Source organism: Oncorhynchus mykiss, chromosome Y, assembly GCF_013265735.2.
Source record: "Oncorhynchus mykiss isolate Arlee chromosome Y, USDA_OmykA_1.1, whole genome shotgun sequence".
Classification (NCBI taxonomy): Eukaryota; Metazoa; Chordata; class Actinopteri; order Salmoniformes; family Salmonidae; genus Oncorhynchus; species Oncorhynchus mykiss.
In genome coordinates this window covers 9136613-9160567 of record NC_048593.1, presented here as the reverse complement: position 1 = coordinate 9160567, position 23955 = coordinate 9136613, and the positions used below count along the sequence as shown (strand labels likewise).

General features: G+C 44.5%; 2 protein-coding genes across 2 annotated transcripts; one reads left to right on the top strand and one right to left on the bottom strand.

Annotated features, from left to right (window-relative positions):
* Positions 1-9702: 9702 nt before the first annotated feature.
* Positions 9703-18579, top strand: LOC110509595 (calcium channel flower homolog). Its single transcript, XM_021590580.2, has 5 exons — positions 9703-10548; positions 13938-14010; positions 14123-14248; positions 14625-14732; positions 17303-18579. Exons 1-5 carry the CDS (start codon positions 10443-10445, stop codon positions 17388-17390), a joined length of 501 nt encoding a protein of 166 aa, XP_021446255.1. The 5' UTR covers positions 9703-10442; the 3' UTR covers positions 17391-18579.
* Positions 18580-19196: 617 nt separating this feature from the next.
* LOC110509594 (RNA exonuclease 4) lies at positions 19197-23277 on the bottom strand. Its single transcript, XM_021590578.2, has 8 exons — positions 21820-23277; positions 21305-21666; positions 20884-21036; positions 20403-20596; positions 20163-20251; positions 19991-20065; positions 19816-19890; positions 19197-19715 (listed from the first exon to the last, which is right to left on the bottom strand). The coding sequence occupies exons 1-8, from the start codon at positions 22030-22032 to the stop codon at positions 19572-19574; spliced, it is 1305 nt and encodes a 434-aa protein (XP_021446253.2). The 5' UTR covers positions 22033-23277; the 3' UTR covers positions 19197-19571.
* Between the last annotated feature and the right edge of the window lie 678 nt (positions 23278-23955).

Below are 23955 nucleotides of genomic sequence, written 5' to 3'. Positions count from 1 at the left end.
GGTGGTATAAGGGGCTTTGGTAACAAAATGGATGGCACTGCGATAGACTGCATCCAGTATGCTGAGTAGAGTATTGGAAGCTATTTTGTAGATGACATCGCCGAAGTCGAGGATCGGTAGGATGGTCAGTTTTACTAGGGTATGTTTGGCGGCGTGAGTGAAGGAGGCTTTGTTGCGAAATAGAAAGCCGATTATAGATTTCATTTTGGATTGGAGATGTTTAATATGAGTCTGGAAGGAGAGTTTACAGTCTAGCCAGACACCTAGATATTTGTAGTTGTCCACATATTCTAGGTCAGAACCGTCCAGGGTAGTGATGCTAGTCGGGCATGCGGGTGCCGGCAGCAAACGGTTGAAGAGCATTCATTTGGTTTTACTGCCGTTTAAGAGCAGTTGGAGGCCACGGAAGGAGTGTTATGGCATTGAAGCTCGTTTGGAGGTTAGTTAACACAGTGTCCAAAGAAGGGCCAGATGTATACAGAATCGTGTTGTCTGCATAGAGGTGGATCAGGGAATCACCCACAGCAAGAGCGACATCATTGATATATACAGAGAAAAGAGTCGGCCCGAGAATTGAACCCTGTGGTACCGCCATAGAAACGGCCAGAGGTCGGGACAACAGGCCCTCCGATTTGACACACTGAACTCTGTCTGCAAAGTAGTTGGTGAACCAGGCGTGGCAGTCATTTGAGAAACCAAGGCTATTGAGTCTGCTGATAAGAATACGGTGATTGAGTCAAAAGCCTTGGCCAGGTCGATGAAGACGGCTGCACAGTCTTTTATCGATGGCGATTATGATATCGTTTAGTACCTTGAGCGTGGCTGATCTGCACCCGTGACCAGCTCGGAAACCGGATTGAACAGTGGAGAATGTACGGTGGGATTCAAAACACTTTAGAAAGGCAGGGCAGGATGGATATAGGTCTATAACAGTTTGGGTCTAGAGTGTGACCCCCTTTGAAGAGGGGGATGACCGCGGCAGCTTTCCAATCTTTAGGGATCTCGGACGATAGGAAAGAGAGGTTGAACAGACTGGTAATAAGGGTTGCAACAATGGCGGCAGAAAGTTTAAGAAAGAGAGGGTCCAGATTGTCTAGCCCAGTTGATTTGTACTGGTCTAGGTTTTGCAGCTCTTTCAGAACATCTGCTATCTGGACTTGGGTGAAGGAGAAGCTGGGGAGGCTCGGGCAAGTAGCTGCAGGGGGTTAGAGCTGTTGGCTGGGGTTGGGATAGCCAGGAGGAAAGCATGGCCAGCCGTAGAGAAATGCTTATTAAAATGTTCGATTATCATAATTTTATCGGTGGTGACCGTGTTTCCTAGCCTCAGTGCAGTGGGCAGCTGGGATAAGGTGCTCTTGTTCTCCATGGACTTTACAGTGTCCCAAAACTTTTTGGAGTTAGAGCTACAGGATGCAAATTTCTGTGTGTATTGGTTCCTGAGTTCCCTGAACAGTTGCATATCGCGGGGACTATTCGATGCTATTGCAGTCCCACACAGGATGTTTTTGTGCTGGTCAAAGGTAGTCAGGTCTGGAGTGAACGAAGGACTATATCTGTTCTTAGTTCTACATTTTTTGTAAGGGGCATGCTTATTTAAGATTGTGAGGAAATTACTTTTAAAGAACGACCAGGCATCCTCGACTGACGGGATGATGTCAATATCCTTCCAGAATACTCGGGCCAGGTCGATTACAAAGGCCTGCTCGCAGAAGGGCTTTAGGGAGCATTTGACAGTGAGGAGGGGTGGTCGTTTGACCGCGGACCCATAGCGGATGCAGGCAATGAGGCAGTGATTGCTAAGATCCTGATTGAAAACAGCAGACGTGTATTTGGAGGGCAAGTTGGTCAGAATAATATCTATGAGGGTGCCCATGTTTACAGATTTAGGGTTGTACCTGGTGGGTTCCTTTATGATTTGTGTGAGATTGAGGGCATCTAGCTTAGATTGTTGGACTGCCAGGGTGTTAAGCATATCCCAGTTTAGGTCACCTGACAGAACGAACTCTGAAGATAGATGAGGGGCAATCAATTCTCATATGGTGTCCAGGGCAAAGCTGGGAGCTGAGGGGGGTCTATAACCGGCGGCAACAGTGAGAGACTTATTTCTGGAGAGATTCATTTTTTAAATTAGAAGTTCAAACTGTTTGGGCATAGACCTGGAAAGTATGACAGAATCTCTGCAGTAGATTGCAACTCCTCCCCCCAGTTCTATCTTGACGGAAAATGTTGTAGTTGGGTATGGAAATTTCAGAATTTTTGGTGGCCTTCCTAAGCCAGGATTCAGACTTGGCAAGGACATCAGGGTTGGCGGAGTGTGCAAAAGCAGTGAGTAAAACAAACTTAGGAAGGAGGCTTCTGATGTTAACATGCATGAAACCAAGGCTTTTTCAATTACTGAAGTCAACAAATGAGAGTGCCTGGGGACACGCAGGGCCTGGGTTAACCTCCACATCACCCGTGGAACAGAGGAGGAGTAGGATGAGGGTACGGCTAAAGGCTATCAAGACTGGTCGTCTAGTGCGTTGGGGACAGAGAATAAAAGGGGCAGATTTCTGGGCGTAGTAGAATAGATTCAAGGCATAATGTGCAGACAGGGGTATGGTGGAGGTAAGCCCAGGCAGTGAGTGTATTATGTGATGATAAGAGAGGTTGCCTCTCTGGACGTACTGGTTATACTGGATGAGGTCACCGCACGTGTGGGAGGTGGGACAAAGGAGGAATCTGAGGCATGTAGAGTGGGGCTAGGGGCTCCACTGTAAACTAAAACAATGATAACTATGCTAAACAACAGTATACAAGGCATATTGACATTTAAGAGAGACATAAAGCGAGGCATAAAGCAATCACGTGTTGATTGGGAGAGCTAGCTAAGACAAGAATGGGTAAGACAAGAACAGCTAATTAGCGAAGACAACAACAACAGGTAAAATGGCAATGAATGGGCAGAGGGTCGGTTAACTACACACAGGGTCTGAGTTCGGGGCTAGGGCCGACAGATAAACAAAAAAACAAAAGCAAAATGGAGTACCGTGATAAATTAACAGTCCAGCCGGCATCAGCTATGTAGCCAAGTGATCATAGGGTCCAGTGAACAGCAATAGATGGAGCAGGGAAGCTGCGGCGTAGTCGTTACTACACTGCATTTAAAGTTAGCAGGCCGGGGTGAGTAGAAGCATCTGCTCCGACGTCCGGCAAAGGCCGATTGAGGGCACAGCGGATGGAATTATGTCTGCGGACCAGTTGTGGTGGTATGGCGGGGCGCCGTGTCAACGAAGGGACCGGGCCAGATGGCGAAAGAGGTATTGTAGTTGTAGTGAGGTGGGTTAATAACGGAAGGTATTTTTAATTTAAAAAATGGAAAAGGGATTGAAAAATAAATTGAAATATATACAAAAAAGACGAAAAATACAAACAGCAAACAAGAGGATGACAAACCACGTCTGCACTGCTACGCCCTCTGAACCCCGCCCTGTGCAACTGAGTCCTGGACTTCCTGACGGGCCACCCCCAGGTGGTGAAGGTGGGAAACAACACCTCCACTTTGCTGATCCACAGCACAGGGGCCCCACAAGGGTGCGTGCTCAGCCCCCTCCTGTACTCCCTGTTCATCCATACCTGTGTGGCCACGCATGCCTCCTACTCAATCATCAAGTTTCCAGACGACACAACAGTAGACCTGATTATCAACAATGATGAGAAAACCTACAGGGAAAAGGTGAGGGCCCTGGCGAAGTGGTGCAAGGAAAATAACCTCTCCCTCAACATCAACAAAATGAAGGAGCTGATCGTGGACTTCAGGAAACAGCAGAGAGAGCACGCCCCTATCCACATCGATGAGACCGCAGTGGAGAAGGTGAAAAGCTTCAATATCCTTGACGTACACATAACTGTTGATCTGAAATGGTCCACCCACACAGACAGTGTGGTGAACGAGGCGCAACAGCGTCTCTTCAACCTCAGGAGGCTGAAGAAATTCGGCATGGCCCCTAAGACCCTCAAAAACTTTTACAGATGCAAAATTGAAAGCATCCTGTCGGGCTGCATCACCACCTGGTACGGCAACTGCACTGCCCGCAATCGCAGGGCTTTCAATAGGGTGGTGCGGTCTGCCCAACGCATCACCGGGGGCACACTGCCTGCCCTCCATGACACCTACAGCACCCGATGTCACAGGAAGGCCAAAAGATCATCAAGAACATCAAACCACGAGCCACGGCCTGTTCATCCCGCTACCATCCAGAAGGTGTGGTCAGTACAGGTACATCAAAGCACGGACCAAGAGACTGTGAATCAGCTTCTATCTCAAGGCTATCAGACTGTTAAATATCCATCACTAGCCGGCTACCCCCTGGTTACTCAACCCTACACCACTCCGCCAGGGCCCTAGACTGCTGCCCTAAATATACATAGCTTGGAATGGAACACTGGTCACTTTAATGTTTACATACTGCCTTAATCATTTTATATGTATTTACTGCATTCTAGTCAATGCCACTCTGACATTGCTCATCCAAATATTTATATATTTCTTAACTCCATTCTTTTACTTTAGATTTGTGTGTATTGTTGTGAATTGTTAGATATTACTGCACCATTGGCGCCAGGAACACAAGCATTTCTCTAAACCCGCAATAACATCTACTAAATGTGTGCATGTGACCAATAAAATTTGATTTGATTTTGATCTAGTTTCAGGCGTTTATTTTACCCCTGCGACGTGCTGGCAGGCTACGTTAGGTTACTGCTAGAAACACGCTAGAAACACACCCTCATGTAAACAAATGGTGACGTACAATATTTTAATCAGTCCAGGGAGGTTCATGGTGGACAGAAGTGAGGGAGAGGCTGAAAGCTGTGGCTAGCGATCAATCGTTGATAATCAAACAATCAATCAATCAATCAAACTTTACTCAGTGTGGGAGCGGTTCGGCACTGCTGTGCTGTGACTGGGTCAAAGATGGTAGGAGATAGTGATGGAGAAGAAAGTGAAGCAAGTATGGAGCATAGTGGTACAAATAAAGAGGGGAGTGAGAAAAAGAAAGCGGGAGAGAAAGGGAGTAGGGGTTTGATGGGGAGCGAGAGGTCTATGGAGGCAGAAAAAGGAGTTTGAGGAGAGAAACGTAGCTTCCAACGCTAGCGGCAGTTCAGAGGTAGAGAGTGCAGAGGAAGGGCAAGATAAGTCGCGAGGGGAGCATGGAGGTGAGGAGGAGCATAAAGTGATTCTGAAGTTTAGGGAGGAAAGGGAGAGTTGGGGCAATGAGTCCGATAAGGTTGACGGCTGTGATAAAATACTTGATTGGGGAAGTTATCCATGCTAAAGTGTTAAGAGATGGGAGCTTGTTGGTGTTCTGTAAAGTCATGGCGCGGAGGGAAAAAGCTCTCAGAGGGAAGCAAATAGGGAAGTATAAGGTGGTGCCGAGCAGCTGGACTGATCAAGCAGTGGATTAAAGGGGTGATAACAGGAGTGAGTGTTAGCACTAAAGAGGAGAATGAATGTTCAAAGATTGCAAGCAGGGTAGCCTAGTGGTTAGAGCGTTGGACTAGTAACCGGAAGGTTGAAAGTTCAAACCCCCGAGCTGCCCCTGAACAGGCAGTTAACCCACTGTTCCTAGGCCGTCATTGAAAATAAGAATTTGTTCTTAACTGACTTGCCTAGTTAAATAAGGTAAACAAAACAAGGGGTGGAGTTAGGGTAGATAACCTGTCTATTCTGTTCCACTTCAAGGACCAGGTACTGCCAAATAAAGTCATCATAGGATATACAGTACCAGTCAAAAGTTTGGACACACATACTCATTCAAGGGTTTTTCTTTATTTTCTACATTGTAGAATAATAGTGAAGACATCTAAACTATGTAATAACACATATGGAATCATGTAATAACCAAAAAAAGTGTTAAACATATCAAAACATGTTTTATATTTGAGATTCTTCAAATAGCCACCCTTTGCCTTGATGACTCAACTTGCCTACCTGGTTAAATAAAGGTGAAATAAATAAATGACTGCTTTGCACAATCTTGGCAGTCTCTAAACCAGCTTCATGAGGAATGCTTTTCCAACAGTCTTGGGTTGAGGTCAGTCAGGTGATTGTGGAGGCCAGGTCATCTGATGCAAATAGATTTTGATTTGTTTAACCCTTTTTAGGTAACTACATGATTCTATATGTGTTATTCCATAGTTTTGATGACTTCACTATTATTCTACAATGTAGAAAATAGTAAAAAATAAAGAAAAGCCCTTGAATGAGTTGGTGTGTCCAAACTTTTGACTGGTACTGTATGAGTTACTATGTGAGGGCTTATGTACCGAACGCTTTAAGATTTTATAACTCCCAGAGGTTTGGGCATGTGGTAACAGCCTGTAAAGAGAAAAAGAGGTGTGCCATGTATGGAGGGGAGCATGAGTATGGGAAGTGTGGGGATCGTGTACAACCAAAATGCTGCAGCTGTGCTCAAAATGTGGCATATAGTGGGTGTGAGGCAATGAAGCAGGCAGTGGAGGTGCAATAAGTGAGATTGGAGAGAATGGTGTTATATGATGATGCAGTGAGGGTGGTCCAGGTCCAGGGAGATACAGGTTCAAGGGAGAGATGGTTAGGAGCATCTAGACTGGGGATTACGGGGCAGGTAGGCGGCGATATGGGATACATAGATAATAGAATGCTGGTGACGTTCATAGCAGGAGCTATCAATAGCACTGCTAAAGTAAAACAGAGAGGATTCAGCTAATAGTGAAAGCTGCTGGGAGACATCTGAGTACGACAGGGTGACATGGGAAGAGGTTCGAGATTACCTCAATCAGCCGAGGGTGGAGTCATGTATTACTGGATCTTAGTTATGGTGGTAGTACTACAATGGAATGCTCGAAGCCTGTTGGCTTATGGGCAGGAGTTCAAGCAGTTCATTGTAGATATGCCAGCTAAGCCTGATGTGATGTGTGTACAGTCTCAAACCGACTGTGGAGTTGAGGGACATGTAGTGGTTCGTAGGGACAGAGATGTAGGGTGGGATATGCCACCTTCATAATGCAAGATAATCCTTATAGGATGCTAGGCAAAGGTATTAGATGGGAATATGTGGTGGTGGAGGTGTGGTTGAGAGGAGGGGTGCTACGTAGGTGGGTGTTTGGAAGGGCAAAGTGGGATACATTTCAGGAGCTGAGGGAGCAGGTGATGGCTTGGGTGGATATGAGAGGGGATGTGGATAGTATGAATAACTGGGTGAGAACAGCATTTGTGGGGGCAGCTACTGAGGCTATACCAAACAGTTCAGGGAGGAGGAGGAGGAAAGCAGTCCAATGGTGGATGGAGGAGTGAGGGGAAATGGTGAGGAGTAGGAACAGGGCATTTAGAGTACTGAAAAGGATGCATGACTTCCAACATCTGATTCAGTGTAAGCAGGCCCTGGTGAGGAGAACTATCCGTCAGGCAAAGAGGTCATGTTGGCATCGGTTCTGTGACACCAGTGGAAGGGTGACACCTGTGGGAGAAGTGTGGGGGATGATTAAGAGGATGAGTGGGGTTAGAATGGAGTGGGATTATCCAGTGTTGACGAGTGGGAAGGATGTGGCAGTAACAGATAAGGAGAAGGCAGAGATGATGGCCAAAACGTTTGTCGAAGTGCATAGCTCTGCAAATTTGTCAGAGGAGGGGCAGAGGGGGAGAGATAGAATGAGGGAGGAACATCCTGGAGTGCTGGATAGGAGGAAGGATGTCAGTGATGTGTTGAATGCACCATTTACCATGGCAGAGGTGAAAATGGCAATAGGTAAGGCTGGGTTAACCTCACCTGGGAAAGATGAGGTATGCTATGTTATGTTGGCCCATTTTAGTGATGAGGCACCGGATAAGGTTTTGGTGTTGTACAACACAGTGTGGGAGGAGGGGAAACTACCAGGCAGTTGGAGGGAGGCAGTAGTGGTACCAATCTGGAAGCCAGGGAAGGACCCAACGAGACCAACAAGCTATCGGCCAGTAGCTTTAACATCACATGCATGTAAGATTATGGAACGTATCATTACAGAGAGGCTAACTTACTTTCTGGAGAGCAGGGGGCTAGTATCGCCACATCAGAGTGGGTTCAGGAAGGGAAGGGGAACTATGGACCCAGTGCTCTGCTTAGAATCAGAGGTCAGGAAGGCTCAGGTGAACAAGGAGACTGTTGTAGCTGCCTTTTTTGATGTGGAGAAGGCATATGATATGATGTGGAAGGAGGGGTTGTTAATCAAGCTTGATTTTATGGGGCAGGAGGAAGAATGTACAACTGGATAAAGGATTTCCTGTTTGAAAGGTATATTCAGGTGAGGGTGGGAAAGTCACTATCAAGCAGCTACCTGGTGGATAATGGTACACCACAGGGAGCGTGATTAGTCCTCTGTTGTTCACAATCATGATCAATGATGTTTACTCTCAGGTACAGACAGATATTGGGAGGTCGTTATTTGCAGATGATGGGGCCTCATGGAAGAGGGGAAGAAATGTGCCATACATAGTCAGGAAGGTACAGGAAGCAATTGAGGAGGAAGAGCGGTGGGCATTAATGTGGGGATTCCGGTTCTCTGTAGAGAAAATTCAGTGGTGGTAAATGTGATATGCTGTCTGACGAGGAAGGAGTGGGGAGCTGGGCTTTCCTCATTGAGGACCATGTATGCTGCTGTATTGATTCGATCTGTAATAGACTATGGCCGTATAGCGTATTAGACCTCATTGGAAAGGCTAAATGTCATACAAGGGCAAGGACTCAGAATATGTAGTGGGGCGTTTCGGATCTCCCCAGTGGCTGCACTACAGGTGGAGATGGGGGATATGGCATTGCGGATTAGGAGACAACAGCTGGCAATGCATTTTTGGGTCAACCTACAGGGACATGGGGTGTCTCATCCTGTGAAAGGGATTTTACAGGAATGCTGGGAACATGAGCGAAAACAGAACACAAGCTTTGACTGGGTGGGTAATACCCAGGTCGAAGGAGATGGGACTGTATTGAAGGGATTTTAGTCCAACGGTAGCTATTCCTGTAAATGCACTGTGACTACTCCCGCCTCCAGTAGTTAATCTAGAAGTGTTGGAGAGACTACGAAAAGATAGGGAGGGTGATGATCCATCTGATTCGTTTAAGAGAAGTCTGGATACTGTGTATCAGGATTTTGTGGCCATTTACACAGATGGTTCAAAAGATCCAATGACAGGACGTACTGGGTCAGCATTTGTCGTGCAGGAATGTGGGGTGGCAGTCAGGAAACGTATTACAGATCATCTGACTGTATATATGGCGGAGCTGATAGCCATACTATTGGCCTTGCAGTGGGTGGAGGAAGTCAAGCCACACAGAGTAGTTATTTGCTCTGATTCATGTGCAGTGTTGATGAGTCTCCAGTCCTTTAGCTCACGTAGCAGACAAGAACTGCTTTATGAGGTGCTGCAAACCCATGGCAGGGTTAAACCGATAAGATTTACTTTGGTCCCAGCCCATTGGGGGGTGGAAGGGAATGAGGCAGTTGATGTACTGGCACTTAGAAGTGGGGATGTTGATGTTGTAGTTTCAATGAGCAAGGAAGAGACAAAAATCCTGATATGGACAGTGATGGTGCAGAGATGGCAGGAGCTGTGGAATAGAGATACTAAGGGCAGGCAAGGCTATTTTTAGGGACAGAAGTAACAAGGCTATTTTTACAAGATTAAGGGTGGAACACAGCAAGTTCAATACATTCTTATATGTGAAAGAGGCTGGAATCTAGTATGAGGGAGAAGGGGATACAGGAAATTCGTTTAAAGAGTATATTAAGTACAACGTCATTAGATATAGTCTCGAATATTTTGAAATCTTTTTAAGGACAACCGGGCTGGCAGGTAGGATTTTGTTTCTCCCCGTTTCTGGCCCACACTCCAGTACAGTACGTGGCGGTACTGCGCCATAACGTTGGATGCCAACCGCCGATAAACCCCACCGAAGAAGACAGGACAAGAAACAGTGGAGAGAGCAGGTCGTAATAATCGTCATTTTTGAATGGTGTAAATGAATAATGGTAGCTGTCTAATTTGAAAGAAAAACGGATAACTGGCAAGTTTGTTGGATAGGAAAGTTGGTTAACATTGGCAGTGACACAAGCTAACAGGATTTGGCGACTGGCAGTGACACAAGCGAACAGGCTTTGGCGACAGAGGCAACCGTTAGCGTCTAAGTTAACCAGTCTGCTAGCTATGAGCTATCTTGAAGACAAAACCATGCTCAGTTGATAACCGCCATAGATTGTTATCTAGCTAGCCAGAGTAGAGACACGATCAAAGCTATCGTTAACACGAAATATATGTTTTTTGTCAACTGTTAGCAATATCATTGACGTTGGCCAGGTAACGTTAGCTTTCGTTGTCCTAGTGAGCCCCAGCCAATGGCCATTGTTATATTGACAAGGCAAGTCACTGAATAATTTATTGGGGCAAAATGAACTCCGACGAGGCAGCAGCTCCAAAACCTGTCACCGATGATGATGGCATGTCATGGTGGTATCGATGGCTCTGCAAAATCGCTGGGGTCCTGGGCGGTGTATGTAAGTAAACGCTAACCATCCATTTTCTTATCTCCTGTGGTTGCACCTGCTTACTGTATGCACGACCGTCCGATTCTAATCGGTCCTGGCGCACCCTGCTTCCACGTCTACAGTCTCTAAATGTTTTAATGGGTCTATGCCTTTCATGACAGTGACAGATCATGAAGCATGTTACCGGCAAGCATTTAAACGGTTTTCTCATGACCTATTCCTGGCATACTAGCCTATTGTTTATTTTTTTAACATGGCCCTTGACCAAAAATCGAATAAAATAAAGTTGTATTTATCACATGCGCCCAATACGATAGGTGTAGACCTTACCGTGAAATGCTTAAGTCCTTAACTAACAATGCAGTTCAATAAGTAGTCATTTACTAAATAAACAAAAGTAAAAAATGTAAAGAAAAAAAAAGTAACACAATAAAATAACAATAAGGATGCTATATACAGGGGGTACCGGTACGAGTCCATGTGCAGGGGTACAGGTTAGTCGAAGTAATTTGTAAGGTAGGGGTAAAGTGACTATGCATAGATAATAAACAGCTAGTAGCAGAAGTGTAAAAACAGAGGGGGGGGGGGGGTCAATGTAAATAGTCTGGGTGGCCATTTGATTAATTGTTCAGCAGTCTTATGGCTTGGGGTAGAAACCTTTTGGACCTAGACTTGGCGCTCCAGTACCGCTTGCCGTGCGGTTGTAGAGACAACCATTTATATATAGGTCCTGAACGGCAGGAAGCTTGGCCCCATTGATGTACTGGGCTCTATGCACCAACCTCTGTAGCGCCTTAAGGTCGGATGCTAAGCAGTTGCCATACCAGGCAGTGATACGAGTATTGTTGATACACACACACAGAATTGTGAGTATTGTGCTGTTGGATAATGAGGCTATATTCTCTTTAGGAAGCTCTGTTGATGTGCATTCTTTGAAATATTACAGTGTTTAGTCAAGGCCTTCAGTCTCCTCACTGAGCCCCTGTCTGCCCGCCCAGACAAAGCACTGGCACACCACTCTACCCCCACATCTCTTTGTACAGCGCTAAACCCATTGGTCACATGTTCTGATTCAGAGTGGTTGGGTTAAATGCATTCAGTTGTGCAACTGACTAGGTATCCCCTTTTCCCCTCACTGCACCAGGAGGCTGGGAATGGGCACAATCATAGGCTGTCTGCTTGCCTGACTGGCACACATCTTCTAAGTCATCTATTCAGTGATAGCTTCTATTTTATAATGTCTGCTAGAGTATATCTTCCCTCAGGGACTCTGTATGGGACCAGGGGAGAAGACTGCCCTTCTTATTAAAGCCACGGAGGTTCAAAGCTGACTGAAGGCATTGTTAGCAGAAAAAAGGTTCCCCTATTCATAGTGAATGGAAAAATAGCAATCTTCGTGGTCAGTTTTCATGTAAATAAGTAAAAAATTAAATCAAGGTACCAATAATTGCTTCACTTCCTGGACGAGCTCAAACTGCACATGTTACGTCTCCATGAGACGCCATCATAACCGACTTAACTCAATGGCGCATTGAAGCCAAATTTTCACATAGGAATGTATGTTGACACATGATCAATGGCTTTGTCCATTCATTTATACAGTCATTTTGTGAGACAGACAGAGTTGATGTTTGTGCTTATGTTGCACTTCCCCAGCATTAGGCCTATTGCAGCCCTGCCCTCCCTTCCCACCTATCCCTTTCCTGCCTTGCTGTGGCTGTGATACCGGAGTATTGGCCGCTGTATCACATTCCCATGCAGGACCGTTGCATAGTCAATGGGCTCTGTATTATTCAGCATGATGTAGAATCAGAGTGCAGGATAGGTCCTATATGCTTCCTCTGATGTTAGCTGCTGCAGAGTACTGCATGTATGTGTGTCTTCTTGTGTGTGGGTGTCTGTGGTTGTATGGCATGAGTGTCCTAGTTAGCTGAATGGTCTCGTCTGGTACTGTGGGATTAAAAAAAAGAATTCAGTGCCATAACTTTTCATTTAATCACACTAGTATAAGATCTCCATCAAGAGCCTCCGGTGTGGTGCAGCGGTCTAAGGCATTCACTACAGACCCGGGTTTGATCCCGGGCTGTGTCGCAGCTTGCCGTGACCGGGAGACCCATGAGGCGGCGCACAATTGGCCCAGCGTCATGAGGGTTTAGTCGGGATGTCCTTGTCTCATCGCCCTCTAGCGACTCCTTGTGGGGGGCCGGTCGCATGCACATTGGTGCGGCTGGCTTCCGGGTTTAGCGAGCAGTGTGTCAAAAAGCAGTGCGGCTTAGCAGGGTTGTGTTTCGGAGGACGCATGGCTCGGGAGTTGGGGAGTTGCCGTGATGGGACAGGACTGTCACTACCAATTGGATTTCACGAAATTGGGGAGAAAAAGGGAGTCAATTATTTTTTTTTAAGGTTTCTCTCCTGATAGAAATCCTGAGCCGTGTTTTCAAGATTTTCTATGCTGCAGTATGTAACTTTTTGGGTGACCTAACCAAATTCACATAGAAATAGGAGTTACAGATATGTCATTCTCATTGAAAGCATGTCTAAGAAGTGGTAGATCTGTTTTAAGTGCGCTATTTCTATGCTTCATGTCTTTTATTTTCGGTTTTGTACACCAGTTTCAAACAGCTGAAAATACAATATTGTCGGTTATGGAAAATATTTCACAGCTGTTTAGATGGTACAATGATTCTCTACACTTTACTTGCCTGTTTTGTCACAAACTGAAATTAGGCAAACTATTAGAATTTTAGCAACCAGGAAATGGCTTGAGCAATTTCTGCATACTGCATCTTTCAATGGTTTCAAACCCCACAAGTTAATAATTTTGCCAAAATCAAAGTTGGGTACAAAAGACAAGATGAGCTACTGTAGTGGGCTGTGTGAATTAATTTACTTAAGTCTGTACCAACTTGTGTGTGTACACAGTACAATGGATATATTACGAGTAAGTATCCCATCTGTCCATTGTCTGGGTCCCTAATCATGCTCACAGTGGACTGGTAGCACCCAGCAGAGCCAACCAGGCAGTGCATAGCAGGGGCCTTGTAGGAACTTAGCAGGGGGCCTGTAAACTCTGATTAATACCCATCATCTGCCTCCTATTTGTCTCAAATATAGCTCTCTGCCAGAGAAGAGCTGAGCCTCTTGTGTTGGTTTCCCTGGTATCAAAACCACGTTTAAATGACAAATTCAGGCCCTTGTGGTTTCTAGTTAAGCTTTATTTGATTTGAGTTTGTATGAATAAGTTTGTATGAATCATCTTTCTAACTTGGAACAAAGACTCCTTTTATTATAGTATGTTGGTATTCATGGTGTCCCTATTTGTGCCTGTATGTACTTGATCTGGTTGCATAATGAGAAATGTAACATTGCATGTAATATAATTTTCTCTCCCACTGAAGCATGTGCCATCTCAGGAGTGTGGATGTGTGTCACTGTCAACCCCTTAAACATCGCAGCTGGAGTATGGATGGTGTAAGTTTCAGTTTTCCACAATATGATCCTTACGTGTGTGCCTTTGTGTGTTTGCTCGTGTGTGTAAAAAATATTCACCAGCGCTGTGTTAACGTTCTCCTCCTGTTTCAAGGTTGAATGCCTTTGTGTTGTTCCTGTGTGAAGTCCCATTCTGCTGCCAGTTCATTGAGTTTGCAAATGCAGTGGCGGCTAGAGCGGACAAATTCAAGCCATGGCAGAAAGCCTTCTTCTACTGTGGGTAAGAACTGGACTGAGACCTGCTGGCTTCACAGGTCTCACCTGTCCATTTGTCTTGGCCTAGAATTTAAATGAACCTTTAACCAGTTGATAAACCCACTACCGGTTTAATGTGATCCAGTGTTTCCCATACTCCTTCCTTGGGACTCTTAAGGGGTGCACATTTTGTTTTTTGTCCTAGCACTACACAATTGATTAAAATTAACCTTGATGATTATTTCAATCAGATGTGTAGTTCTAGGGCAAGACCCCCCTTGGGGTCCAAGGGACCGAGTTTGGGAAACACTTATTTTTTAGGATGGCACTTTTTCCTATATCACAGTTGAAAAACACACTTCATATTCTCTTTAATCAATCCCTGTTTCTCTTATTTCCAGGATGGCACTGTTTCCCATATTCCTGAGCTTCTCCATCACCACGTTGTTTGGGAATGCCATTGCCTTTGCTACAGGTGTCCTCTATGGTCTCGCCTCCCTGGGCAAAAAGTATGACTTTTCTATTTAGACTTTTATTGACAAGATTTTGGTTTGAATGTACTGTGTGTGCACATAGTGTACGTATTTTAGATGTAATTTTTTTTCTCGCACTTTTTCCCCTTTCAGTTCAAATTTCTCAATCAACATTTAGATTTTCAGGTGTTATTAATCAGTAACAAGATTCATTAAATGTAAAATTATGTAACGTCTTGTAACAGGAGACTGCTTTGTTCATACCCCTTATACACTTGAGTGACAAAGTAACCCTGTGAATCTCACATTCAACATCTCCCTGTTTTCTTCAGAAAATCTGACCATAATTCTATCCCGATTCCTGCTTACAAGCAAAAACTAAAGCAGGAAGTACCAGTGACGTGGATGTTGCTCTGTTTTGCTAGCACAGACTGGAATATGTTTTGGGATTCATCCAATGGCACTGAGGAGTATACCACTTCACCGGCTTTATCAATAAGTTCATCGACTTCGTCCTCATAGTGACCGTACATACATATCCAAACCAGAAGCCATAGATTACAGGCAACATCCACACCGAGCTATAGGCTGCCACTTTCAAGGAGCGGGACACTAATCGCTACGCTTATAAGAAATTCCGCTATGCCCTCAGATGAACCATCAGTCAAAGCTTCAATACAGGATTAACATTAAGTCCTACCACACCGGCTCTGACGCTTGTTGGATGTGGCTGGGCTCGCAAAATATTACGGACTACAAAGGGAAATTCAGCTGCAAGCTGCCCAGTGACGCGAGCCTACCAGATGGGCTAAATGCCTTTTATTCTCACTTTGAGGCAAGCAACAATGAAGCATGCATGAGAGCACCAGCTGTTCCGGACGACTGTGTGATCACGCTCTCCGTAGCCAATGTGAGCAAGACCTTTAATAAACATTCACAAGGCCACGGCGCCAGATGGATTACCAGGACGTGTACTCTGAGCATACGCGGACCAACTGGCAAGTGTTTTCACTGACATTTTCAACCTCTCCCAGACCGAGTCTGTAATACCTACATGTTCAAATGTATTTATATAGCCCTTCTTACATTAGCTGCTATATCAAAGTGCTGTACAGAAACCCAGCCTAAAACCCCAAATAGCAAGCAATGCAGGTGTAGAAGCACAGTGGCTAGGAAAAACTCCCAAGCAGACCATCATAGTCCCTGTGCCCAAGAAAGCAAAGGTAACCTGCCTAAATGATTACCGCCGCGTAGCACTCAAGTCGGTAGCCATGAAGTGCTTTGAAAGGCTGGTCATGGCTCACATCAACACCATTATCCCAGAAACCCTAGACCCACTCCAATTCGCAGACCGACCCAACAGATCCACAGATGACGTAATCGCACTCTACACTGTCCTTTCCCACCTGGAAAAAAGGAACACCTATGTGAGAATGCTGTTCATTGACTACAGATCAGCGTTCAACACCATATTGCCCTCAAAGCTCAATCACTAATCTAAGGACCTTGGGACTAAACACCTGCCTCTTCAACTGGATCCTGGGCTTCCTGACGGGCCGCAGCCAGGTGGTAAGGATAGGCAACAACACATCTGCCATGCTGATCCTCAACACAGGGCCCCCTCAGGGGTGGGTGCTCAGTCCCCTCCTGTACTCCCTGTTCACCCACAACTGCGTGGCCAAGCACGACTCCAACACCATCATTAGGTTTGCTGATGACACAACGGAGGTAGGCCTGATTACCGACAACGATAAAGACAGCCTATAGGGAGGAGGTCAGAGACCTGGCAGTGGTGCCAGGACATCAACCTCTCCCTCAACATGAGCAAGACACAGAAGATGATCATGGACTACAGGAAAAGGAGAGCCAAACACACCGCAATTCACATCGACAGAGCGGGTCGAGAGTTAAATTCCACACCACCAACAAACTATCATGGTCCAAACACACCAAGAAAGACGTGAAGAGGACACGACAATGCCGTTTCCCCCTCAAGAAGATTTGGCATGGGTCCCCAGATCCTCAAAAAGTTTTACGGCTGCACTGACCGGTTGCATCGCCTGGTATGGCAACTTCCCAGCATCCGACCGTAAGGCGCTACAGAGGGTAGTGTGTACAGCCCAGTACATCACTGAGGCCAAGTTTCCTACCATCCAGGACCTATATACTAGGCAAAAAAATCGGCAAAGACTCCAAACACCGAAGTCATAGACTGTTCTCTCTGCTGCCGCACGGCCAGCGGTACCGGAGCCCCAAGTCTAGATCCAAAAGGCTCCTTAACATCTTCTATCCCCAAGCCATAAGACTGCTGAACAACTAATCAAATGGCCACCCGGACTATTTACATTGACACCCCTCTCTTTGATTTTACACTGCTGTTACATCTATGCAGTCACTTTTCCTCTACCTACATGTACAAATTACCTTGACTAACCTGTACCCCAGCACATTAATCCAGTACCCCCTGTATATAGCCTCATTATTATATCTTTTTTTACTTTAGTTTATTTAGTAAATATTTTCTTAACTGCATATTCGGCGCTTGTGACGAATAAGATTTAACTTGTCATGCTTTCTTCCCTGCTTCTCTCTCCTCCCTCTTTCAGGGGCGATGCGGTGAGTTACGCCAGGCTGAATCATGAGAAACAGGGGGATGAGGAGAAGATGACCGGGACGACTGACGGGTCAATATAGTGAGATGGCTATCCCATCATCCCTTTATCTGTTCCCACAGAGGAACAACACTATCCTTAACCAAGGGAAAATGATGTCATCCCTGCTCCTCTCCTTTCCTCCCTCTCAGTTACTGAGTTTATTTATTTACCTAAATGGCTGCATCTTTGATGTCTTACTTGGTGTAATTTTTCCATATATATTTAATGTTGTTTGGTCCTTAGTGTGAATTTTGTTTTCATGACATTTTAACATAAAGGTTTAGCTGCTGTGCTGTTTTTGTTTTCCTGGTTACCCTTTTTGGCAAGTAGGAAAAGTTATCTACCCTCTTAGCCAATCCGCCTTTCAAGAAACCTGGGCGATAGTGAATGTGAAAGCTTTGTTTTTGTGAAGTTATTTCCCCAAATCATGTTACACTCATTGTGCCGCCGGAAATTCATCCATTGACAGTTATCCCAAACGTATATACATTCCATCCAGTAAACCCAAAGATAACAAGTCCTCTTTTTGTTTAATATCCGTTACTTGCGATATACAATGGATGTTTAGGTTTAATGTACCTACAGAGGACCTCGGACACGGAACTATGATGTAACCGTGAATCATAACAGCTTTCAGTGCATGTATAAGAGCTACTTTCTCAGCATTCTAAAAATGTGCATCTAATCAAACAGCTGCATGTTGCGTGTGTCTTGAGAAAACCCGATTAAGAATGTGAGTTGAATAGCTATGCTGCTTTAGCACCTCTTAACCTTTCAAATGCTATTGGTGTTCTCTTCTAGAACCTGATTGATCTATGCCACCTCAGAATGTTTGTGACCCTACATACAGTAGTGGGATCTGCCCCATGGAAGCATGCTTTAAAGGACTGATGAGGGAATGTGTCTTGATTCAGGGACTATTTCGTGTGTAACACACAGAGCCATGATTTGCCTTTGTCCCTCAGTCAGGTGAAATATACACTGTTATGTCCAACCTCTGATCACAGGTGTGTTCAGCAACATGCTACCGTTGGGATTATTTCCCACTTTAGCTCTGGATTGGAAATAATTTAGTTACTCATTGAAATGGTCACCCACAACCAGTTCTCAGGTAGGCCTATTTTGTTTCCTAGATACTGGATAACTAGCTAACATGCTATTGCAGGTCACTTTAACCAATGCAAAAGGTACTATCCACATGAACCAGCTTTTGTAAAAAAAAAAAGAAAGAAATGAAACACTGAAGGAACACCAGCGATAATCTCACTAAGGCATACAATATAAAATACTATTTAGGCTTAAGTTCATTAATATGCAACATAAGCATGTTAGCAGCTGTCTAATGTAGCTTCAGTTACCTTCCCTGACACAGAAAGCAACTGGGAAAGAGCTAGAAATTGGGTTGACTACATGTTTCATGCATTAAACCAGAGGTCTCTATTGCCCATATACAGGAGGGACACTAATCCTTAGTTTGTCATGATCTCTTGGCACAGTAGTTCTTCATGCCTACACTATACAGCCACACAATATTGTTATGGAACAATGGGCTCAAAAAAAGGGAAGCGTTAATCTTAAACGTTAACAGGTTGCCCGTGCAGTAGAAATTATAACTGACCTGTAGTTTGCGTGCATATGCTTGTGTATTGATGTTGAATTTGGTTGGTCGCTTATTTATGTCACGATGAACTGGAACTTCAAAAGGAGGCCACAAACTCAGTTGCTTATTATATGGCATTGTTCTCTCCCCATCTGACAAAAATAAAAACATTCTGCCTTTTAAAACAATGCCCGTCTTTTCCCAGTTATTACATGATCCATAAGTGTAAAAACATTACATACTGCATGTGATTAAAGATATCAAACGTTTAATGTTAAAGCCCACAAATGCAACAGCTTCTCTAAACCTAACCTGTGGACGTTAGAAGATAAAGAGATTACATTTTAAAACCCCGATCTGAACACTTAAGAGGATGTACCAGACAATGAATGAAAGATCGATGCATAGCTGAAGGAGCACTAGGATATTTGAGTGATTTGGGCTGTGTGGGATTTGAATAAAGTCAATATCCATTTGAACAAACTTCTTTGTGCAATCCTTATGGGTCACCAAACGATCCACTTCCCAAAGACACACTTGTTATTAATTCAGTCAAGCCACCTGGTTAGTCCACAGTCCCATAACAGAATGATGCAGTTAAGACTTCAGAACCAGTCAGGTTCATTTGACTTTTGCTAATTTGGGCTTCCTTGGTTCTTTGGTCTTCTTGGTTAAGTCTGGGTTGTTATGACTAGCCTTGATCTCTGCTTCCCAATTCTTCTTCGCCATCGTGTACAATCTCATAGTCGCCTGGGCGTCTTGGACCTGCAAAACATTCTCAGACATTGGCTACGGCTCACAGAGGACTACTGTATAATTGTGATCTAAAAAAATGTTTAAAAATGTTGATAAAAAGCTGATTTACGGATGAATGTTCTCCCTGCTGTACTTTGACGTTAAGTATTTCTCTACACAGGAGTTTCAGAGAGGGCCGACCACTCTGAAAAGAAAATGACACTGTTCATACATTCCTCTTATAGTGTTATTATAACCCCTTCTGTCACACATAATACCTGCCCCCCAAAAAAAACAGCCTTTACCTTCACAATTTTCTTGAAAGGTTTATACTTCTGTGTGTCTCTGATTCTCTTTTTTGGGTGATCCAAGAGCAAAATCTGAAAGATTTCAATATGGAAAGTTTATGTAAATGTCGACAATGTTCTCAAGTCAAGTCAGGTTTTAGTTAGTGTAGGTTAGATCATAGAAGTGTACCTTAAGGTCATTGTGAATGGCGTGTCCCACTAGCGTTCTCCCCTGGAGGATCTCAGCCACCTCTGTCTGTACAGTCTTTACATTCTCACCTGCAGCATATAACAGCATTGATGACACAAAAGTCACATTTGAAAACAATGCGCAGAAAATCTAGTCCAAAATTTCCAAAGCCATCATAAGAACATTAATATTAATTAATATAGTGTTAAAAGAGGTCTGAGGTTGGCTCATGCTGGGCACCGTTTTTGATGTTCTCCGGCCGGATGCCGCTAACAGCTGTCCTGTAGTCTGTCACCTTCTCGGTGGGCTTGACGTGTTTGTCGTAGATGCACTTCCCAAACTGGTTGACAAGGGAGACCCGGGCTACAATGCTGTCCTCTCCATCTGGCCCCACACCCACCATCTCACAGTCCATAGCTACCGCCTTAGTAAGGCTGACAGGTGCCATGATGAACAGGGAGAGAAAAAGGCTTGGTCACACCAGATTTTTTTTTTCATTCAAGTGACTGAAGACAGCCAACAACATTATGCTCTGTACTTTATGGTGAAGTAAGCTCAGGGCCCATATCCACAAAATGTCTCAGAGTAGGACTGCTAATCCAGGATCTGGCCATATAGTCTGTTATAGAAAGCACTACTTTTCCAACTCAGTTGCTACTGTCATAGAGCACATGCAGATATACACCTTACGATTAGGAGCTGCTGGTGTCCTCTAACTTACCCCTCGAACCCCCTGTCCTTGACCAGCGCCTTCTCTGTGGTCTGGGCATCTGTCTTCCGAATGCCTTGCATCTTCCTCATGATATCCGCTGCCTCTGTCCCCACTGTGGCCTCAATGTCGTCAGGGTCCACGCCATCAAACCACATGTCCGATCTAGTAGAGGAAAGATTACATGTATTAACCCCCACACACATTAACCAACACTGAGGTGCCAGTGGAAATAATGTGACAATTTGATCTTATGTTTGGATGCAAGTTTGACAACTGACTATTGAAGTGACTGAACACTCGGACACAAACCGTGCACATGCCTTCCACTACAGTGAGAGGTTGTTGAAGTCAAAATCTCAATAGTTATTTATACACACACCTGTCAGATGTTTTGCTTATGAGCGATATTGGTAACACTGGATGGACTTACTCAGTGGGTTTCTTTTCCTCCACTTCCTCTATTTTCTTCTTCTTCATCTGTGTGTTACCCTCCACCTGGGCGTTGTTCGGTTTCTTCTTCTTGGCGTTAGGCTGTTCTGTCCCCGATGTTCCTGGACCTTTCCCATTCACCTGGGATTTATTGGGAACGGCACTGTCCTTCCCTACTTTCCTGCTGTACACCTGCATGGGCTTTGCATCATTCACTGTCTTTGATAAGTCTTTAGCAGGCTTCTTATCCTCCACCACCTCGTCCTTCTTTGAAATGTATTTAGTGGGTTTCTTAGGGACTTCCTTCTTTGAGTTCTGCTGAACTGGTTTATTTTTTACTGGCAGGGGATTGGATTTGAACACCTGCAAGTAGAGAGTGAGCAAGCTTTAATAGCATCACAACATCCCATTTTAGACAGTAATGACATTGCACCAATGCCTTCAGGTCTGTTATCATCTATCCAAAATATTTATCACAACATTTCTGACTTAGCCAAGTCATTACCAAGTCCTTACCTCTAGTAACGTTTTCCAGTTGGCTGAAAACTGTTCGGCATCTTTCGGGGGAAGCAATGCATTGGTTTTACCGTGATCTTTAGCCACTGGTTGTTTCTTGGTGTGTTCAAAAAACTTTTTCTTTACAGGTTTCTTTTTCTTTTGGTCCTGGCTGGGTTCTGGCGTTTTAGAAGAAGCAGCAGAGTCCGTTTTCTCTGGCTTGACTTTAGACATATCTCGAGGACTATGAGCTTTGATTTCGAAAATATGTCTGTCAATTCTCCTCTTCGAATTATTTTTTTGAGTTAGGCAAGCTAACGTTAGCTGCTAAAGACACGTTGCAGTGTAATGGCAGCCTGAACTTTCATTATAACTTTAGGTCTTCACGTCTCATTCTAAAAAGTAAACATTGCTAAGCGACTAGCGTTTGACTTAATATGTGACAGCCGACTATACTTCAAACGTCCTGTTGCTCAGTAAATTGGCTTCTTGGATGACGTTAGCTTGCTAGCTAGTTTTGCTAACATGTGATCAGGAGATCAAGCATTAGTTAGTGAATTAGCTGGCTAATTACATTTGCTAAAGCAATGATTTGACGGTTTGAACCGCAATAGTTCACCTCTACAAATACCTTAATGAATACTTACAAACTCGCCATACTCGTTATGCTTTACAAACAGATATCTACACGTTTTTCCGTACGTCGTGCTGAAATGTGTACTTCTGCAATGTGTCACAAATGTGAATGTCCGACAGGAAACGAGGGTTGGTCTTGGTTCCTAGAAACATTTTCTTTCTTCGTTTCTTCTATGCTATAATGGCGGTCCGCAAACAATCGCATGCCGCATGCTGTGCTGGAATGTACGATCAATCACGATCTGCTTAATTCAGCACTACCATGATTTAAAAAAAAACAACAAATAAATCCCTGACTTCTACCACACCCTCCCCAAACACATTAAACTTGATCTATATCATGCTGAAACACTCCACCCTTAGGATTGTTCTGCATGTCAACAACCATTTCAATCTGTTACCCCCAATATCTCTTTTGCGGTCTCCGCAATAACCTTCTACCTGGCATTTCTGCTTTCCACATCCCGAGTCGTATTGATAACCTTACCAATACAATCTATGAAGACAATTTCATTCAATTATCAAAGTGTCATTTGACACAGCACATTCATGAGCACAAGATTTCTGAACAGGCCTCAAAACCATGCCAGGACCATCAGAAGCACCAGCCCTGACATTAGGTCCACTTACTCCAGGTACATCCATGTAAGCTCCATCAGTCCGCACTGTAGTTCTACAAAACTGTTTGACGGCCTCTGCATACGATACATCATGACTGATCCTATATCTGTGAGCCTCTCTAGCCTCTCTGTACATGGTGTAACGGATGTGAAACGGCTAGTTTAGTTAGCAGTGTGCGCCTTGCTCTGCAAGGGCCGCGGCTTTTGTGGAGCGATGGGTAACGATGCTTCGAGGGTGACTGTTGATGTGTGCAGAAGGTCCCTGGTATGGGCGAGGGACGGTTTAAAATTATACTGTTACAAACAATGGCATCCACCAAATGCTGCACTGTGTTCTCCCCCACAATTACAGCACTTAACCTTCACATTGCTTTGCCGTAATCATGTGCCCCTCCACACTTGGCACATATTTTCTTTCCTTTACACTTTTACACGTCACATTCTTTGTCATTTAAAACACTGCAGTGCATATGGGACAAGTTCTCTAACATTGAAACTAAGGAATCCTACCTGTACGTTTCCCGGCAAGACTTTCTCAAACCTCAGCATCACTGACATCACAGAAGCTTTCACTTCTTTGACCCTCTTTCCTACTGATCAACCTTTTGGGCTCAATCTCTCTGCCTCCCTTCACATTTTCTTTAATATCATCTGTGGACATAGATATTGGGACCCCAGTGATGACTCCCCTCAATCTAGCATAAGCACCAGGGACATGGCTTCCACACATTGCGGGGCCAGGCTACCACACAATATTAACAATCTACCATTTCCATTAATCGAGCTAATTTCACTTCACCTACCTATTTCTCTACGGCATTAGTTAGTTGGATAGGGTGTAAGTGAGGCCCTGTGGTCTCATCAAACACTATCACCACTTTCCACTCCAACACGTAAGTAC

Bases quoted from the DNA above. Each gene is read 5' to 3' on its own strand.
- LOC110509595 (XM_021590580.2), top strand. From the start codon at position 10,443: ATGAACTCCGACGAGGCAGCAGCTCCAAAACCTGTCACCGATGATGAT. The intron at 14,011-14,122 runs GTAAGTTTCAGT...TCCTGTTTCAAG, and splicing joins GCAGCTGGAGTATGGATGGT to GTTGAATGCCTTTGTGTTGT. The intron at 14,733-17,302 runs GTATGACTTTTC...TCCCTCTTTCAG, and splicing joins CTCGCCTCCCTGGGCAAAAA to GGGCGATGCGGTGAGTTACG.
- LOC110509594 (XM_021590578.2), bottom strand. From the start codon at position 22,032: ATGTCTAAAGTCAAGCCAGAGAAAACGGACTCTGCTGCTTCTTCTAAA. The intron at 21,037-21,304 runs GTAAGTCCATCC...TTCCTCTACTAG, and splicing joins GAGGAAAAGAAACCCACTGA to ATCGGACATGTGGTTTGATG. The intron at 20,597-20,883 runs GTAAGTTAGAGG...GGCACCTGTCAG, and splicing joins AAGGACAGGGGGTTCGAGGG to CCTTACTAAGGCGGTAGCTA.